Source organism: Rhagoletis pomonella, unplaced genomic scaffold, assembly GCF_013731165.1.
Source record: "Rhagoletis pomonella isolate Grant_MI unplaced genomic scaffold, Rhpom_1.0 Rhpom_scaffold_00005, whole genome shotgun sequence".
In the NCBI taxonomy this organism is placed as follows: Eukaryota; Metazoa; Arthropoda; class Insecta; order Diptera; family Tephritidae; genus Rhagoletis; species Rhagoletis pomonella.
Genome location: NW_023458559.1, coordinates 38,160,926 through 38,178,014, shown reverse-complemented (window position 1 = coordinate 38,178,014; position 17,089 = coordinate 38,160,926). Strand labels below are relative to the sequence as shown.

Sequence of the window (17,089 nt, the reverse complement as noted above, 5' to 3'; positions counted from 1 at the left end):
ACATATGTACAGCAGTGACTCCACATGTTTAAAAGTTTAAATTCAACTTGAACTATAGGAATTAACGGTTTAAAAAGCAAAATTCAAAATTTTCAATAATTTCAATGAATTATTACAATATGGGTATCAATCGAAATGATTTTGAAATGGCTTAATTTCTTAACTACATGTACATAAGTACATAAGTATAAAAAAAGTATCCCAAGAGAGAGGTTTAAGATAGTTTAAGTTTGAAAATATTTTGAATATTTAAAAAAAATTTAAAGTCTTCTGATTTTCGCATATTTTAAGTATGTTAAGTTTGATTAAAATAAATTACACCTTATGTGGCACGTAGAAATCCTACTGAAAGAAGTCTGATGAGGAAATGTGGTGATTTCCGAAATAGCTATCACTTCTACCATTTTTTTCAAAAAAATTAAAATTATTGTTGCTTTTCCAGAATAGTTTTCATTTAAAAACGGCCTCAAGCTCAATAAAAATTGTTATAAAATAAATCAATCCTAAATAAAATATAACAATGACATATCGATATGAAACAAAAAAGTTTTTTTCTTCAGGCACATTTTTTCAAAGAATTCTCTAAAAATAATTTGTAAAATATTTGTGTATGTACATATATAGTATAAAGACTTGCTATAAAATTTAAGTAGTTTTTTTTTACTGAAGTTCAACTAATTGCCCATTTTCTAAAACCTTTAGGCAATAAGCACTGTTTTTAAATAAAATATATTACTTTCATGATTTATTCCTTTTTTAAATTTAAAAACGAATTTCAAACCGCGGGCGGAGCTGTGTGCAAAAGCTAGTAGCTGTAGTCTTATACAATCGACATATTCAAGTGCTGGTGTTGGTGCCCACACATGTTTGATATGAGTAAAAACTTTCTTATTTCTGAAACATAAATTGCTCTGCCTATGCCAGTTTAAGCATTCAATTCATAAAGACATTATCGAAATTACTCGTTTCTCCTTTTTCGCTCCTCTGCGCAATAAAAATTTAAAACTTACAAAGATTGCCTTAAGCATTTTATCGACAAGCAACGAGCATAAAATTTTTTGCCGTTCTTTACTTGGTATTTATTTTTTTCCCCCTTTTTTGGGTTGCAAATAGTTACTCAAGGATATCGCATGTTTTACTTAAGCATTTTGCTATGATCTTGTAGTTTTATTCACATGCACATTAACAATAGAGTATGTGAAAGGATTTTATAGGCGCATAGTGTCAAGGTAATGTCGCAAGCTTATTTTTACATATATGTACATATACGAATATGTAAATAATGTTAGTGTGTAAAGAAGTACATAAAAATGCTATCAGCTCTACCAGTAAGTTTGTTATGGCATTTCGAATTGGGTTATTGACGTGGAAAGTTTGTCACTTTAGAGGGGATTGGGAGGGAACATTTTTGTTATTTAAATCAAATTACCAAAAACCTAAAGCAGTTCCATTATGATATTAAATTTAGTAATAGAAAAAGTATGTTGAGACTGCTTATTTATTATGCCCACGTCGATCAAAACTCGTACCGTTGTCAGTATATCTTCTTCGGTACCAGTCGTCCATTAATTTCATACATATAGAATAGTTCTTTAGAAAGCTTCCAAAGTCTTGCCATCTTTTCCACGTTTCTACGCCATATTATTAAAGGCGAGGGCTCTGCTTGCCTACCGCTTGCCCTGTTGGCAAGAGTTATTCTTTGCTTGTTCTCTTTGGAGATACTTTGTCTTGTTTTCGTTCACCGATGGACCAACTTCTTTTGCCTCCTTCTCTAAGCTGGAAAACTCTGCACTTACGCTTCTGGTTTATACACCGATACCGGCGATGCAATGTTATGTGTTCATCAGGCCAAATTCTACTTAACAGCTGTTATATACAGACATAAGCCGGCTTTGAACAGCTCAGCCGATATTCCGTCGGCTCCAGGGGTTTTGCTGCTTTCAAGCCGTATTTTCTCAGTACTGACCGCGTCTGGTTCGAGAGGGTGACATGAACATCGACCCTATCCATTGGTCTGGGTTCTTCTTCGTGTAGCACGCTTCATATCTCAAGTATACTCTGGACATCTAGTACCAGTTTTTCATCTTCGTATTTGCAGAAAATAGCAACGTGTGGACACCTTTTGATTGCTGGATTTTTCGAGTAGAATTTACGCCCCGCATACCATCCTTCCAGAATTTCAAGCTCTTTGGGCTCACGCTATTCTGACTCCCTTTTCTTCTTTACGAAAAGGCTCTGTTCTATCTTTGACAATGGGATGACGAAAAATCCTTCCACAATACTCTACATCACTGTCTTCTTTCCTTTTGTGTAACATTTTAATACAATAATAATAATAATAATGTTAGTGTTTGGCCGAGCTTCTATCCCGATTTGTGGCGTGCGCTTCAATGTTGTCACATACTTTTACGCCGCTTCTGACAAGCGGCAATTGTATTTTTATGAGAAGCTGTTTTCCATGGCTGAAATAAGCTTTTTTTGTTTCTTTTTTTTTTGATGTTGGGTTGAACCGGTGTTGAACCCTGGTCCTGCGGAGTGGTAGCATACACTGCTAACCACTACACCACTGCGTCCACCATTTTTAATACAATACCCGTCATAAAATGGAGACTTTTATTAGGTGGAAAGACCCAGCAGAGAATTCCACACAAACTTCCTCAAAGCGGCCAATCTTTTACTCCCCCTTTCTGGTTGCTTTTGCACAGAAGTTTAAATTGTTCCTTTCCACTTTCTTTTTAAAATTTTTAGAGTAGTCGTTGTAACTCTCATTACCCTGCATGGTTACATTTCGTCGAATCGACGACACATCACTTGTTTGAAACGCAAATTTCGCCTATAATTTGACATAAAACTGTAATTTTGGAATTAAGGAGAGAATAAATAAAATTAAAAAAAAAATTAAAACTTTTTAATATACCACGCTTTTACAAATGGACTAAAGATTAGGAAATAATATTTCTCAGTCCCACAAAACTTGTTTTGATAACTTCTGATTTTGAAATTTTAGCAAAAGTCATTATAAACAATACTTGGAGTGGAAAGAGAACAGAAGACTATCCAAGCAAAATGTTATTGGCTCACGTGTAGTATATATGTTACCGGCCAAACGCGATCTTAGGACAAACTAGTTTTTCCTAGGCTAGAGTAGTTCTAACATATCCGTCAAATGTGGAAACAAGTTGGACGCAACCATATTTTGGACTGCGTACCTGGAGTTGGAGTGATGAGGGATATTTTTGTGACGTCACATCAAAATGTTGCTATTTGTGATAAAAAAGAGACGTATTATTTTATTTTGAAAAAAAAAAGTTTTTTAGAGGTCGCGCTGGTTGGTTTTTTATAAAACGGCTAATGTTCTCAATTGTTTTTTTTTTCGTGACATGTTAATATGCAGCTAAAAATGTGGTTTTTACATATAATTACTCGGGTATTATTGGGGAACATCCCCTTAATTACATACCTGTCTTGGACGGTTAGAATGGGCCTAGTTCCCGAAGATATGCTCTGAAAAGAGGCTTCTAAAATTGAAACGTTGATACTGAACGACTTACGCATTACCATGGCTTGGTACTTGTTCCCAGGGGGTTTTTGGGATTGCTTATTAGGAATCTTAAGTCAGTTTTTCAAAATTCAAAATAGCGGATCCAAAATGGCGACAAATTAAAAAAAAAATGATTGGATTTGTTCGAAACCCGGCACTCTGGAGTTTTTGGAGTCGCTGATTATTTCTAAATTCAAAATGACGAGTCCAATATGGCGATCAAATTAAAAAAAAACAATTACTAAAATTAAGACGTTGATACTGAACGTTTTAAGAATTGTCATGGGTTGAAACTCGTTTCCAGTGGGTTTCCGGGAGTTGCTGTTTACGAATCCGATGTCAGATTTTCAAAATTCGCCATTTTCGATCTGCCATTTCGAGTTTTTGAAAAACTGACTTCAGATGTCTAATTAGCCATCCCAGAAACCACCTGGTAACAATTTCCAACCCATAGTAATGCCTAAACCGTTCAGTATCGACGTTTTAATTTGAGGAGTATCTTTTCGAGAGCATATTTTCGCGAACTATGTCCATTTTAACTGTCCACAACTGGTGTGTAATTAAGGGAATATTCCCCAATAATACCCGAATGGAAACCAATTATTCAGTAGCCGAATTGCCGCTAGCCAACAAGAATCGTCTCTGATGGGCGCAATCTTGTATTCTTGCATGCCCTGAACTTGCATGAGACCCAACCATCCAAGAGTGAGCCGCAGTAGGGCAGAAACATCTCCACTTGCTTCCTATCGGGTAGTAATGTTTCAAGGGTGCCCTTCCTTACCTAGTCATCAGCCTCGCAGTTTCTTGTAATGCTACTGTGGCCCGGCACCCAAATGAGTTTGATTAGAAAATACACCGACGCGGTTGGTATTGAGGTCAGACATTCTGCGACCGATTTTGAGCGAAGCAACATAGCACTCAGGGTCATGATAGCCGGCTGGCTATACTATTCTATGCTAACCTCCCTAACTGGCATCACGCTCTTTATAAGATATGCCGCTTCCTTGATGGCAGCTGCAGAGCATTATTGGGCCGAGGTTGGGTCGTTTAAATTTTATTTAAAAAATTACAACTATGCATTAAAATGTACGTAGCATGTATTGGCTAGCTCTTTTCCTATTTCGTCTACCAACTCCGTCTCCTTCTCTACAAAATTGTCTCTGTACAGCAAACAATTAGTGTCAATGCTAATGTTTATGATATAACTGTGTTTACTTTGTGCGCTCTGAAATATGAGTCACGCATGAAAGTACTACGCACGAACTCTATACTCCATTAAGCTTTTAACAGCTTGTAAGATTTGTTTGAGTACGAGTCTTTTAAGGCCAGTGAAATGGGTGCGAAGAAGTAGCGCAGTGCATAAATGAAGACATAAACATAAATATGTATGTAGTGTAGTACTCACATTCGCTCACGGAGATCGCCATTTTTTCCTTTCGAAAATTCACTTAATTCACCCCAATCATATGCACTAAAGTATTCACTTTGCAATCTTAACTACCCTCTTTTTGTGTAGCAAAGAGTAATGCAACTGCTACGGCAGCATCTTCATTATCAAAACACACTTCTTCTATTGAAGCGCCCCACCTCCGCCCCCTTTGTGTTCTATTAAGAACTCACTATTTGCTGCAACTCAGAAGTACACCCACCACTCTGTATAGCGGACGCAAGTAATGCGTAGAATAGTGAAATTATTTTTACATATCCGTCAGCATGTATAAAAACAACAAAAAAAAAACAATAATAAATCTTAGTTAGAAATACAATAATTTAAGTGAAGCGAAGAATTTATTTTTCTTCAAAACGTAATTGAAATCTCAGTATACATAAATATGTACTTGTATATGTTTTCATACACTGCTGAACATTAGGGTGGATTGTTTTAAGTTTGCAAAAAAAAATTGGGCAAAACACTGTCGCTTGTAAACTCTGAATTGCTCTCATAAGAGTGCATTACATACTAAAAAAAAATATGTATCGCTGCGAAGTCGCATTCTTGCGTCTTAGAGCTCTAGGAAGTTCATTCCTTTGTCATCTTTGATACTTAGATACTTCCTTTGTTCGCGCTTTCGTTCTTTAGGTCAATAGACCTGTACAAATTTGTTATGCTTCTGCTGTGTTTCACATTACCGAAGACTGTCGCCTTTGACCTCTATAATTTCGAAAAAGCGCGTGGATCTACTGCTTTTTAGTACTTAATGCGTTTAGAAATTACCATCTTGGTAATTAAAGCTCTCGAAGAAGGCCAATTGAGACCAATCCTTCAAAGACAGTTAAGAATCCTTCTCGAGCGAACTATTTGCCATCTTCGCTACCTTCAACCGGCAGTGGTCGGGTACCCAGCACAGTGTTACCACATTTTACATTGCCAAACGTTGAACCATGTTGAATTAGTGTTCAGAAAGCCTTATTTCGATATATTGGCGTTATTGTGGCCTTCGGGATCTATTATTTTTACATGCAACTTTCTGTCAAAGCATATCTGCGTGGTCATGGATTCAGAAAGCGCACATCTCTCCAACCCTATTATCTACTCAAGAGTATCTACACAGAGTTTCTTTGCATACAAGTTGTCCCCAATTGCAGTTCCCTCAAGGGTATTTCTGCTTAAACATTAATATGAGCAGGATCTCCCTTATTAATCTTGTGACAAAAAGGGTGCCGTGTTCCAAATTTTTGGGATAGAGATGGTAATCGATCTCCAAGGTATATCAGTCTACGATTCATGGTACGTGGGCAGTCACTTAGAATATGCTCTGAGGTTACCTCCACTAACTCACAAAACCTGAGGTTCGTCTCTAGAGAAATATTTATTCAAATATTACCTTAACTTGCAGTGGCCTGTCAGGTAGACTGTAAGAGCCCCAAGACGCTCACGGCTAAGTTGAAGGAGTCATTCGGATTTCCCCCTAGAAGGAGTTATGAATTTCTTTGGTTGTCTCATTTCCTTTGACTTCCACCAACTGCAAAATATTTCTGCTTTCAAACCCTTCACGCCCACGGGCCTACCCTAACGTCACTCTATTATGGGATTGTAGGCTGTTCAGAAGAGTTTTACAACTGTCCAAAAGCCTTGATACAGTTCTAAAAGAGCCTAAGGCCTTTAGTGCTGCCTGACTATCTGACATAATATTTATTCTTGCGCCTTTTATCCTTCTACGAAAACATCCTCGAACACAGATTCGATTGCGAAGACTTCCGCCTCGAATATGTGCCCATTGGAAGACTTTCTTGCTATCTTGGTCGCAGTCTATCTTCGATCCATCGGGATATCATAGTTAGGGCCATTTGACCATTATTATCGCAGCAGTGCTTTTCAGGAATTTTGAGATTGTGGGGGTTGCCAAAGGATAATTTCGTTAAGATAATATCTGTGAATTTGATAGCGGGATCATCCATGAATAGCTTGAGAACCTCCAAGTGATCTATTTTTCATGCGGATTACATTAGCCAGGACATACGTTGGACAGGTGCGCAAAGCTCCTGTGATGGCCACGCAGACCAAGCGGTACTTGCTTTTCCGCCTTTCTTCAGCAAATTTGCTTACAATTACACGTAGAATCGTTTTGTGCTATACGCGCATAGTCGAAAAAATCTCCCATACAAATTGACCCGCCCTAATGTACATATTTCCCTATTGACAGAAATATTGTAATGATGATTTCACCATAAAACTAACAGCTTTCCTATTTCTCGTTCTTTCTTTGATTCACAATTTTATTGCATTACAATTCTCTTTTCGTTTCAAATTTTTTCTAGGGTGAAAAATACGATGGACGTAAAGCGGATGTTTGGTCCTGTGGCGTTATCCTGTATGCGCTATTGGTGGGCGCATTGCCCTTCGATGACGACAACTTACGCCAACTGTTGGAGAAAGTGAAGCGAGGAGTGTTTCACATACCGCACTTTGTGCCGCCCGACTGTCAGAGTCTGTTGCGCGGCATGATTGAGGTGAATCCGGATCGACGACTGACGGTGAGTCATCATCGCGCAATAAAAATTGCACACAATTACACGCACATAAATGTATGAATAAAAAGTTGCAGGCATGCATGCAGCCAAGGGTGGTTGACACTGAATTCTCGCACACCCCCAACCAAGCCAAAACAATAACAAACACAATAAATCGTCAGGCAGTCAGTCATAAAAGCGACAATTGTTGACAGCCGAAGCAGCAGCAGCAGCACTGATTGCATTGCCGGAGTATGTATGTAGTTGTTATTGACTCGGTTGGTTGGTTAGTTGGTTGGTTGGTTGGTAGCTGGCATGTCCGCATGGTTGATATACAGCCACACATGTACTTATATACTCGTATTTACAGACACATGTGTATCCTTGTCACCAGTCAAATCCCAATTGCGCTCGTTTGTCAAACAGTTCGAGCATTTGATTTACATTCATTTGCATTTACATTTCAAGCTACTTCAATAATCTCACTACCCCTTCCTATCTTTGTAAATACCTAATTCTTTCCTATTCTTGAACTTTGCATACTTTTCACACTCTTTTCCTTTTTTTTGTTGAATGTAAATTCAAATTTATCTCCCATCACTTCTCTTCTCTGCAGCTGTCCGAAATAAATCGCCATCCATGGGTTACAGCTGGCGGCAAAGGTGAACTGGAGTTGGAGCTGCCGATGATGGAGGTGGTGCAAACGCATGTAATTCCCTCTGCCTCAGCGGTGGATCCGGATGTTTTAAATGCGATTTGTTCGCTAGGGTGCTTCAAGGAAAAGGAGAAACTCATTCAAGAGCTATTGAGTGCGAAGTAAGTAAATTTTTGTGTGTAAATATAAGCGTTTGTGAGTTTTGGTTGCCCTGACGGTAGTGATTACCTATCTCAGTTTTTGGGAATTTGCCACAAACGGTGATTAACTCGTGTTGTTGTACACTGTTAAGAGGATTATGGTAACATGATGTGTGTGTATTGAGTACTTATTAGTGCCCCGAGGGAAACTCACTGATGAGCATTAATTCAATAATGACATAACAGTCTCTGGGTTGGTTTAGTAGGGGAGTTACTATTGTAAACAATAAGTTTGTAGAACTGGGTTGGGGGAATTTTCGTAGAAATTGTATTGAATTCTAGAAAATCAATATTTTTCGATCGTTAAACCCGGGTTCTCTTTAGCAGACTTAAAATAATAATACCCAATTATTTTTCTGAACAACTTTTAATATTAACTATTTTTTATAGGTCCCCCAAGAGACCCAAAAAATGCAATGGGAGATCCAAAAAAAAAATCCGGTAGTATTAAAAAATGTTAAAATAAGCAATTGGGTTTTTGTTATTGAAAGTAGTCTGAAGAGAAACAGAGTTTTTCGATCGAAAAATATTTTCAAGATTCTATAACATTTCTATGAAAAAATGTTTTTTCCCTATATAAAACACATGGGAAATTTTAGACGCTTTGGGCGACCTCTAAATATTTTTTGATTTCAAAATAAAACAAACAGGTGTATATTTTGTTCGGTATGCAACAATCTTAGGGGGTGAGAACACTAAAATTCGGACTTTTCTTTTTTAAAATGCATTTTTGGACCACCTTAATATAAATATATTCAAGCGAAGAAAGTATCGCATTTTTAGCGGACGATTATATCTACCTCGAAAGATGCCAAAAATCTTTGTTCGGAAAAAATTTTTGTTCAAAGCGACCAACCCCTAGAAATGGGCGTGAAAGTTTTAAGACTAAAGTTTACGAAACGCAGTTTTTATCAAAGATTTCTGCAGAATACTCCTTTCTTAACAACATTTGTTCTGAAACTTTGTTTAAATCGAAGAAAATTTTAGAAATGGGCGTAGCACTTTAAGAGTCAAAGTTGTGTATAAAACTTAAATATACAAATGCTTTAAGTAGGTTGTCATTCAACAAGTTTTTATAAATATATGGCGTGATTTGCAAAGGATATCTGAATTTGAGGAACGTATTGTAAAATAAATAAAACGGCCCCCTTTATAGCGGAAGGAGACCGATTTTGAATGTGTACGACAATTTTTAAAAATCTAAAAAAATACACTTTGCTAATTATTTATACCTCATATAAATTATATATCTCTTGAGCAATTAAGTAACTTAAATTAGGAGATCGCCTAGCTGCATTACTACTGCGAAATCAATTTATTTTACTAAGGATTTCTCAAAGAATCTGCCTCTTTTCCAACCCTATAGGTAGCGCAAAAATAGTTACCCTTCTGCTTTTCTTCCGATAGCGTTGTATCCTGTTATCGATACTACATCGGTGGCAAAATTTATTATACACGATGTGCGTAGTTATGGGATCGTTTTAAATCCCAATTAGTATACAAACTTACCTCAATTGTCAAGATGTATTCAAGAGGTATTCGCTTTTTTGCCAGATGGCCGATAGTAAAGCCTTTTCGAGAAAAAGAAAATTGGAATGAATATGTCTCACCTAGTAAAAAGCGAGCTGCTCAACTACCCTACTTAAATATTTGCGTTAGGCTACAATTTTAGAATTCTAATAGAGAGATTCCTACGCTTTAACACTCGTTGCAGCTTAGTTGTCTGAGTATGTTTAGATAGTGCGACCAACTCAAAAAAAAAATTTGGGCAATTTTTTTTTTTGCATAAATCAATTCATAGGACTTAAATCCAAATAATTGAAATATTATTATTTTTTTTCATGAAATTAAATAAAAAAAGTACTGTTGTACCTGATTTTGTACTAATTGCGTTGAATCTGTATGATCCACAAGCAGTTAAACTTCCCTCTCTGAATTTTGAGTTAGCTCTTTTTAGATCTAGGTGTGCGATATTACCACATAGACTCTTCTGTATCGTAGACTTTAGACATCTTCTTGCGGAGTGTCCTTTAGACCTAACTGTTCTAAAAAGACCCCGCCAGCAACAATGTTCTCCAGTTTAGACCAGACTTCTTGTTAACTGACGCCAATCAGAAATACCAAGAGAATTCATGCAGCTCTCCAACTGATCTTTCCAATTGAAAGCGAGGCTTCGCCATTATCTATCAGCAGCAGCGGGTACCGTTTCGAATACTTTCAAAGTTGGGCATGGCCTTTCCAAATTAACTTCTACACTATTGCGGTGGTGTGGTAAGTCTCTTCATTCCCTCGTCGCTGTTACCTGCCGTCACAAATACGTTAAAGGCCATACATCTCTCGTAGAATTTTTCACTAGAACATCCAACAAAATCCACCACTGTCATCCATACATCAAGCTCAACATGTTGAGAGAATTAAAAAGTTTGATTTTCGTTCATCGAGGCAGGACTTTACTTCTCAATTTCCTAGTAAGTCCACAGTATTTCTTGATGGCAACAGCGATTTTTCGTTGGATTTAAAGTCAGACAAAGTGTTCTATAACTTTGAAATTATAAAAGTTGTTTGTGTACAGGAAAGGTGCCCTTGTCTGCTACCAAGAGGAGCTCTGAAATTTTTTAATTTGCTACTGGTATTGCTTGACGTCATTTCTAACAGCCTTGTTTTAGTTTAGTAGAGGCTCAAAATCAGGACAAGGAGGCGTATAGACAGCTCCTTTTTGGGCTATTGTAGGCGGCTTTAAAACGGCAAATATGTAAATAGATAGTGTATCGATCCTTTAATCACGGATCTTTTCCCTAATACTAAGCGTTTGATGAACAACTGATCTATGGTAGCCTAACCAGGTCTAAAGGTGCACTGGAAATACATTTCGTTTACTTCTTCACCTCCCAGTATCGATCTCGCTTACTCCGTTCTGCATCCGGTCGCTAACATGCACCTTAAAATTTAAAAAAAAAAATTGTGATATCTTTATATATTTTTTTGCGTTCAGTCACCCGGTTTTCGATCAGCTTGAAACTCCTCTTTGTCGGTAGGGCGGTGATGAGCTAAGTTTTGTGACTCTGTTAGAATAGATTTACCTTAAGATTTCATGTATGGCAAGTGAAGTAAAGTATTTTTTTTTGTTCTTTCTTTCTTTTTTCACTTCAGTCACAACACAGAGAAGGTAATTTATTTCCTACTCTTGGATCGAAAACGAAGGCGGCCTGCCTTGGAGGACGACGACGAAATCGCTCAAAAATCACGTAGTGAATTAGATGCCGTAGATCCGCCCAGAAAACGACTCGACACATGTCGTATAAATGGTACGAACTCACCCAGCTATGGACAAATATCGGAGGGTTCGCCGCTGACACCAAGGCGGCAAGCATTCAAGTAAGTGGAAAAGTTTTAGAGTAGCATAAAATGCATAGCTGAGTTCAAGCAAGTACACGCTGCTGGCTTAACAGGAAATCATAGCTGCTTACACAGTTATTCGATCTAACAGCTATTCATTATATTTATAAGTTATACGCAAATATACAACTCAATCACTTTGTGCTCAAAATTTTACGAAAACCCCATAAACTCAATTTACTTACTAATCGGTTTCGTCAACTTATCAAATCTTTTTTGCATGCCGCTGCTTCCTTACGCGCGCACACATTCATCGACACATACACACATGTGCATCTGCATCGCCATACCTCATCTGCTAAACTATTACGTCATCAATATTGCGTTTGCGTTCCATTGTGCGTTCATGCGTTCATTCGTTGCAAATTCAAATCAAAACCAAATCGTATCAAAAAAAAAAAAACAACAAAACCGAAAATCAACCACAGCTTCCGGTCCTACAGCAGTTCGCGTAATCACCAGCGTCGCTCACCCACTTCGGTTTCCTCGGTGCGTTCCTCGTCATATCACAGTCCCACACGCTGCAATTCGCCCATCAATTCGGCGCAACAGCAAGTCAACGCTATCTCACGTCCATCCTCGCCAGCGGCCACATCCGCCGGTCACTCGTCCCGTCACACAGCCTATTCGAGTGAATGTCGCGAGCGTTCCGGTTCGGTGCAACATCATCCGTCTGTAAGTCGCACACCTTCGCACTCCTCGCAAACCGGCGTTGAGGGTATCATTGGTGTTGGCAGTGGAAGTGGTGGCGGTGGTGTTGGCAGCGGTGTCGATAGAGGTGACAGAGGTGACCGAGGTGGTGGTGGTGGTGGTGGTGTCAGTGTCAACAGCAATGGAGGTGGTTGCAGCAGTGATGTCGTCGCGGTGCGTGAAGCACGCGAGGCGCGCGAACGTAGAGATTCACGTAGTGAACGTCAAGCGGCGGTGCAGGCTAGCTGTGGTGGTGTGCCAGGTAGTCCAGGTGGTAGTGGTGTTGGCGGCGGTAGCAGTAGCGGCAGTGGTTCCACAGTGCATCATCGTGCCAATTCTGGGCCAACCATTGCGATTAGCATGTTTCACGATCCGGAGGCGAATAGTGGTAAGGAAGATAAGATGAAACTATGTAGACGAAATTGAAAATATTTCGGTAAGAAAGTGGATTAAAATATCGGGAGGTAAATATATGCAAATCACATTTGAAAAAGGCAGCCTTGAGCTTTAAATACTAAAGTTGAAGCCTTAGTACAGTGATGTCAAAATGGAGCTTTAGAAATACATATTTATATGTTTATATCAGTAAAGACCGTAGAGAGCTTTTACGTGTGCGTGCTTTTAAAAAACATAGGCTTTGAAAGTAGCCCAAGTATGGGCCTTCTTAAGATTTCTATATATCTTGTATTGACGAACATAGGATAAAAGCCCCTACTTGGTAGAGCTTTTTGACTTTATTGGGAGGAAAGCCATGAACTTGGAGTTAAGGCCTGGGAACACTGATGCCTAAAGGAAGCTTTACAGAATACATGTGTGTTTATATCAGTGAAGACCAAGTAGAGCTTTTACGTGTGCGTGTCTTTGCAAAACAATGACTCCAAATTTATATTTTGTATTAACAAACCTAGGATAAAAGCTCACTGTAGTCGCAGAAGCTCAATAGGCTTGGCAGAGCTTTTTCACTTGATTGGGAGGAAAGTCATGAACATGGAGTTGAATCCTTAGAGCACTAATTCCCAAAGGGAGCTTTACAATATACATATATGTATATGTGTTTATATAAGTGAAGACCATGGAGAGCTTTTAAGTGCCCGTTTATTTAAAAACCAATGAAACTAGCCCGCGGGTGGGCCTTTTCAGATTTCTATATATTTTGTATGGACGAACACAGGTTAAAAGCTCCCAAACGCCGCAAAAGCTCCAAGGTTTGGCAGAGCCTTTTTAGTTTTATTGCGATTTTATATGACCGCGCACAAAGTAAACATCTATTTGTTCGTCACTAATAGAAAATATACAGCAAGTTTAAAAAGCTTTATTGCGCTATATATAAACCAATGATGAACAGAGAGCGCTTATACTCTAAATCTATTAGAAGTCTTAAAAATTTTATTTCGCGGAATACTTTTTAGTCAAAATCAATTTTTTTTTGTGCAATTTCTCTTGTCAGTCCGTTTCCATTCTTTTCCATAGTTTCTAATCAAATTTTCATATCTTCCAGTCATGAATCCTTCAACGTCGCCGCTCATGAACAACAGCTCGCCAGTGATGTCCGGTTCGCCATGCAATGCGCCCGGTGGTCAATTATGGAAGACACGCCTCACGAATATCAAAAACAGTTTTCTGGGTAGTCCACGATTTCATCGAAGAAAGTTACAAGGTGGTTGTTCTCAGCTATCAAATACGAATATTCTTTGTTATCGGCTCCTTTTTTCACATTCCAGTGTCCGCAGATGAGGTTCATTTAACGCCTGAATCATCGCCAGAATTGACCAAACGTTCTTGGTTTGGTAATCTTATAACAACGGAAAAGGATGAGACTTTCACGATTTTGGTGAAAGGCAAGCCAATAGCGACTGTTAAAGCGCATCTGATACACGCTTTTTTGTCGGTGAGTAGTATTATTAGCTTCTATCAGCCTGAATATTTTTTATGTATTTTTTGTTTAAAATTCATTCTATTTTCAACCTTCACTTTTAGATGGCTGAGCTTTCGCATAGCGTCGTTTCACCCACGTCCTTCCGTGTAGAATATAAACGTAATGGTAATGGGCCTGTCATGTTTCAAAGGCATGTCAAGTTTCAGGTAATGGACGGTTATTATTTTACATAAATTAAATTATGTTTCTTTGCAATTTTAATTCACACTCCATTTTCTTGACTCAGGTGGATATAAGCGCAATTTGTAAACAAGGAGATATCTCGGATATGCTGTTTGCACTGACATTCACTTTGTTATCAGGTATACTATATTTTAATCCAAAGTGCAATAAAGCCGCAAAAGATAATAATATGACTTTATAGGTCTTACTTTACTAAGCAACATGTTGGCATTCCTTTATGAATAATGTTTATTTGTTTAGATTCAGTCTTGTTGCCTTATCGATCTTAGTATGCAATTTCTTTCCTTGAAAAACCGGCAAATCTGGTTTAGCATTATTTAATTAATTAGGGATACCGCAACCTAGAATACCTTTTGCATCGATCCCTTTGATAAGACGCAATCAGTCTCCAAGATAAATGTTAATAATGTCTTGGGAAACGAGTTTTTCGATAAAAAGGGATTCGTGTGTTGAGGAGCTAAAGTAGTGCAGTCTTAGTTTGGCCAAACTTTAGGCCAATCAGTCTCTCATCGCTTCTACTGAAAACGTTGGAGTAGCTGCTTGACCTGCACATAAGGAACGGGATTCCTAAAGATCGCCTATCAAGAGCACATAAAGATTTTGTGGCAGAAGTCTTCCTCGATACCGAGAGGGCTTTTAATAATGTCCTGCCGGAGGTAATAGCCAAGTCGTTGGATAAGCTTGGAGTTGAAGTGAGTCTCATTTAGATACGTGACAGAACAGTCATAGCCATATGAGGAAGCACTTGCCAGCAATGAATGGTGAATAAGGCACTCCGCAGGGAGGTGTCCTCTCACCGTGGTCTTGGTAGTGAACCACCTACTAGAGAAGCTGGAGAAACACCGCTGTCGCGTAATTGATTACCTAGACGTTATTGAACTTATAGTTAAAGGTAAATACGTTGTACTGATCTATGAATTGACCCAATGGCACGTTAAAATGGTTTATAACTGGGAGGCCAAAAGAAGCCTCGCCGTAAATCCCAGCAAGACAGCACTGGTCTTATTCACTAGAAACTATACAATCCCTTACGCTGTTCGTCCTCCTACTGGGGCGCTTGCAGCTATCTGGCAAGGTCGAGTACTTGGGCTTGATCCTTGATAGGAAGTTGTCGTGGAGGCTAAACGTCGAAAGCTATTGGAAAGAGATAGGACATTTCGCTCAAAAGTTATCTGCTGTCTATACGAGACCGTAGTCAAGCCTATTATGTTTTATGGCGCCCTAGTCTAGTGGAACTCACTTGAAAAGGTTACACTAACTAAGCAGCCGGAGCACGCATAATCTCCGCATACAGTCGGGGAGCTAAGCATTTATTGTGATAGTGAAGCGGCTATCAGCGCCTCTCTCAGTTGCGTGGTGAATACTTCTGTGTTAGGCCATTTGTGTTGCCGGTTACGGCAAGAAGGCGGGGAATTGTGTGGCTGGCGGATTTGCTAATAAAGGTACTAAACTTTGCTAATAAAGGTTATCGCGGGATAAAGAGTGGCTGGGGGCGCCATAGATCACATGTGCTACACTCTTAGATAGATGTCAACTCAGCGAGCACCAGGTCATATGCGATCGGTATTTCTGGCCGAGGGTCGACCAAATTGCAGTTATCGCTCTTGGTGGGGGTTTTGCGTTTGCGAGGCTAAGGTCCCTTACACCCGTAATTCGAAGACAGATGGCTTATTTCTCGCTCGCAACAGGCATGTGAATGCGTGTCTGGAGTCAAGTTAAATTTGAAATCTGTCATTATTCGTTTAAAAGTTCCCTTTCTAAGCATAGCTCAATAAGATAACGTTGATATTAAGGATATTCCATAACACATAACAACAAAAAAGAGTGCTCAGTCGAGCACAGAAGGCCGAAAACTTTAAAAAAATTTAAACAATGGTCTTTAGAAGGCCTCTTTTCCAGAATATCTTTCAATCACTCATCAACTGAATATGTATTTTTTTATTTTCATAAAGTTGAAAAAATTGCTCATAAAAACCTTTCATCCATTTCTTAGGTAATATTCGTCGTTTCCGTCGCATCTGTGAACACATACAATCCCAAGTTTGTTCAAAACGATTCCCTGGACCGAGTAGTCCACCCACAGTGGCTACAGTTACGCAAGCTGTGTCGGAAAGTTCGTCATGTGGTTCGGTCTCCAGCGAACGTTTGTCCTATAAACGTCAAGTAAGTGGCCAAAATACAGAATTTTTGTTGGAACAGTAGATATTTTTATTTATTTATTTTTTTCTTTAGCAGATTGAGAATGAAATTGAAAACGACTCGATATTTGTTTTCAAATCGGGCAATGGTCGACGGGCATCAACTACAAATAATAATAATGCACCACCGGCGGATATTGCACCCGGTAGTCCAATAGCAGTGCGCTCTAAGTAAGTGGGACCAATTGTGATATAGTATGTACTGGCAGCCTTGGGAGAGATTTAAAATTGAATAGAGAGCTCTCTCTTTGGGTTGGCCGATTAAATTTTAATTTTTATTTTTCCAAAAATTTATTTTAAAATTTAAAACTTTACTTACTCTCCACTCTTTACAGTTCC

The 17,089-nt window shown here is 38.6% G+C and overlaps 1 protein-coding gene across 2 annotated transcripts in view; it reads left to right on the top strand.

Moving 5' to 3' along the window:
- Positions 1-16,962, top strand: part of LOC118738902 (serine/threonine-protein kinase BRSK1-like) — a 43,732-nt gene extending 26,770 nt beyond the window's left edge. Inside the window, exons 5-14 of one of the 2 annotated variants that reach the window (XM_036469948.1) lie at positions 7,301-7,516; positions 8,109-8,308; positions 11,498-11,722; positions 12,172-12,821; positions 13,932-14,090; positions 14,155-14,321; positions 14,411-14,515; positions 14,596-14,671; positions 16,546-16,715; positions 16,788-16,962. In XM_036469948.1, coding sequence (XP_036325841.1) covers positions 7,301-7,516; positions 8,109-8,308; positions 11,498-11,722; positions 12,172-12,821; positions 13,932-14,090; positions 14,155-14,321; positions 14,411-14,515; positions 14,596-14,671; positions 16,546-16,715; positions 16,788-16,925 — 2,106 coding nt within the window. In that variant the 3' untranslated portion in view covers positions 16,926-16,962. Of the gene's footprint in view, positions 1-7,300; positions 7,517-8,108; positions 8,309-11,497; positions 11,723-12,171; positions 12,822-13,931; positions 14,091-14,154; positions 14,322-14,410; positions 14,516-14,595; positions 14,672-16,545; positions 16,716-16,784 lie in introns of both variants that reach the window. The other variant, XM_036469947.1, reaches the window with a different exon arrangement.
- The last annotated feature ends 127 nt before the right edge of the window (positions 16,963-17,089 follow it).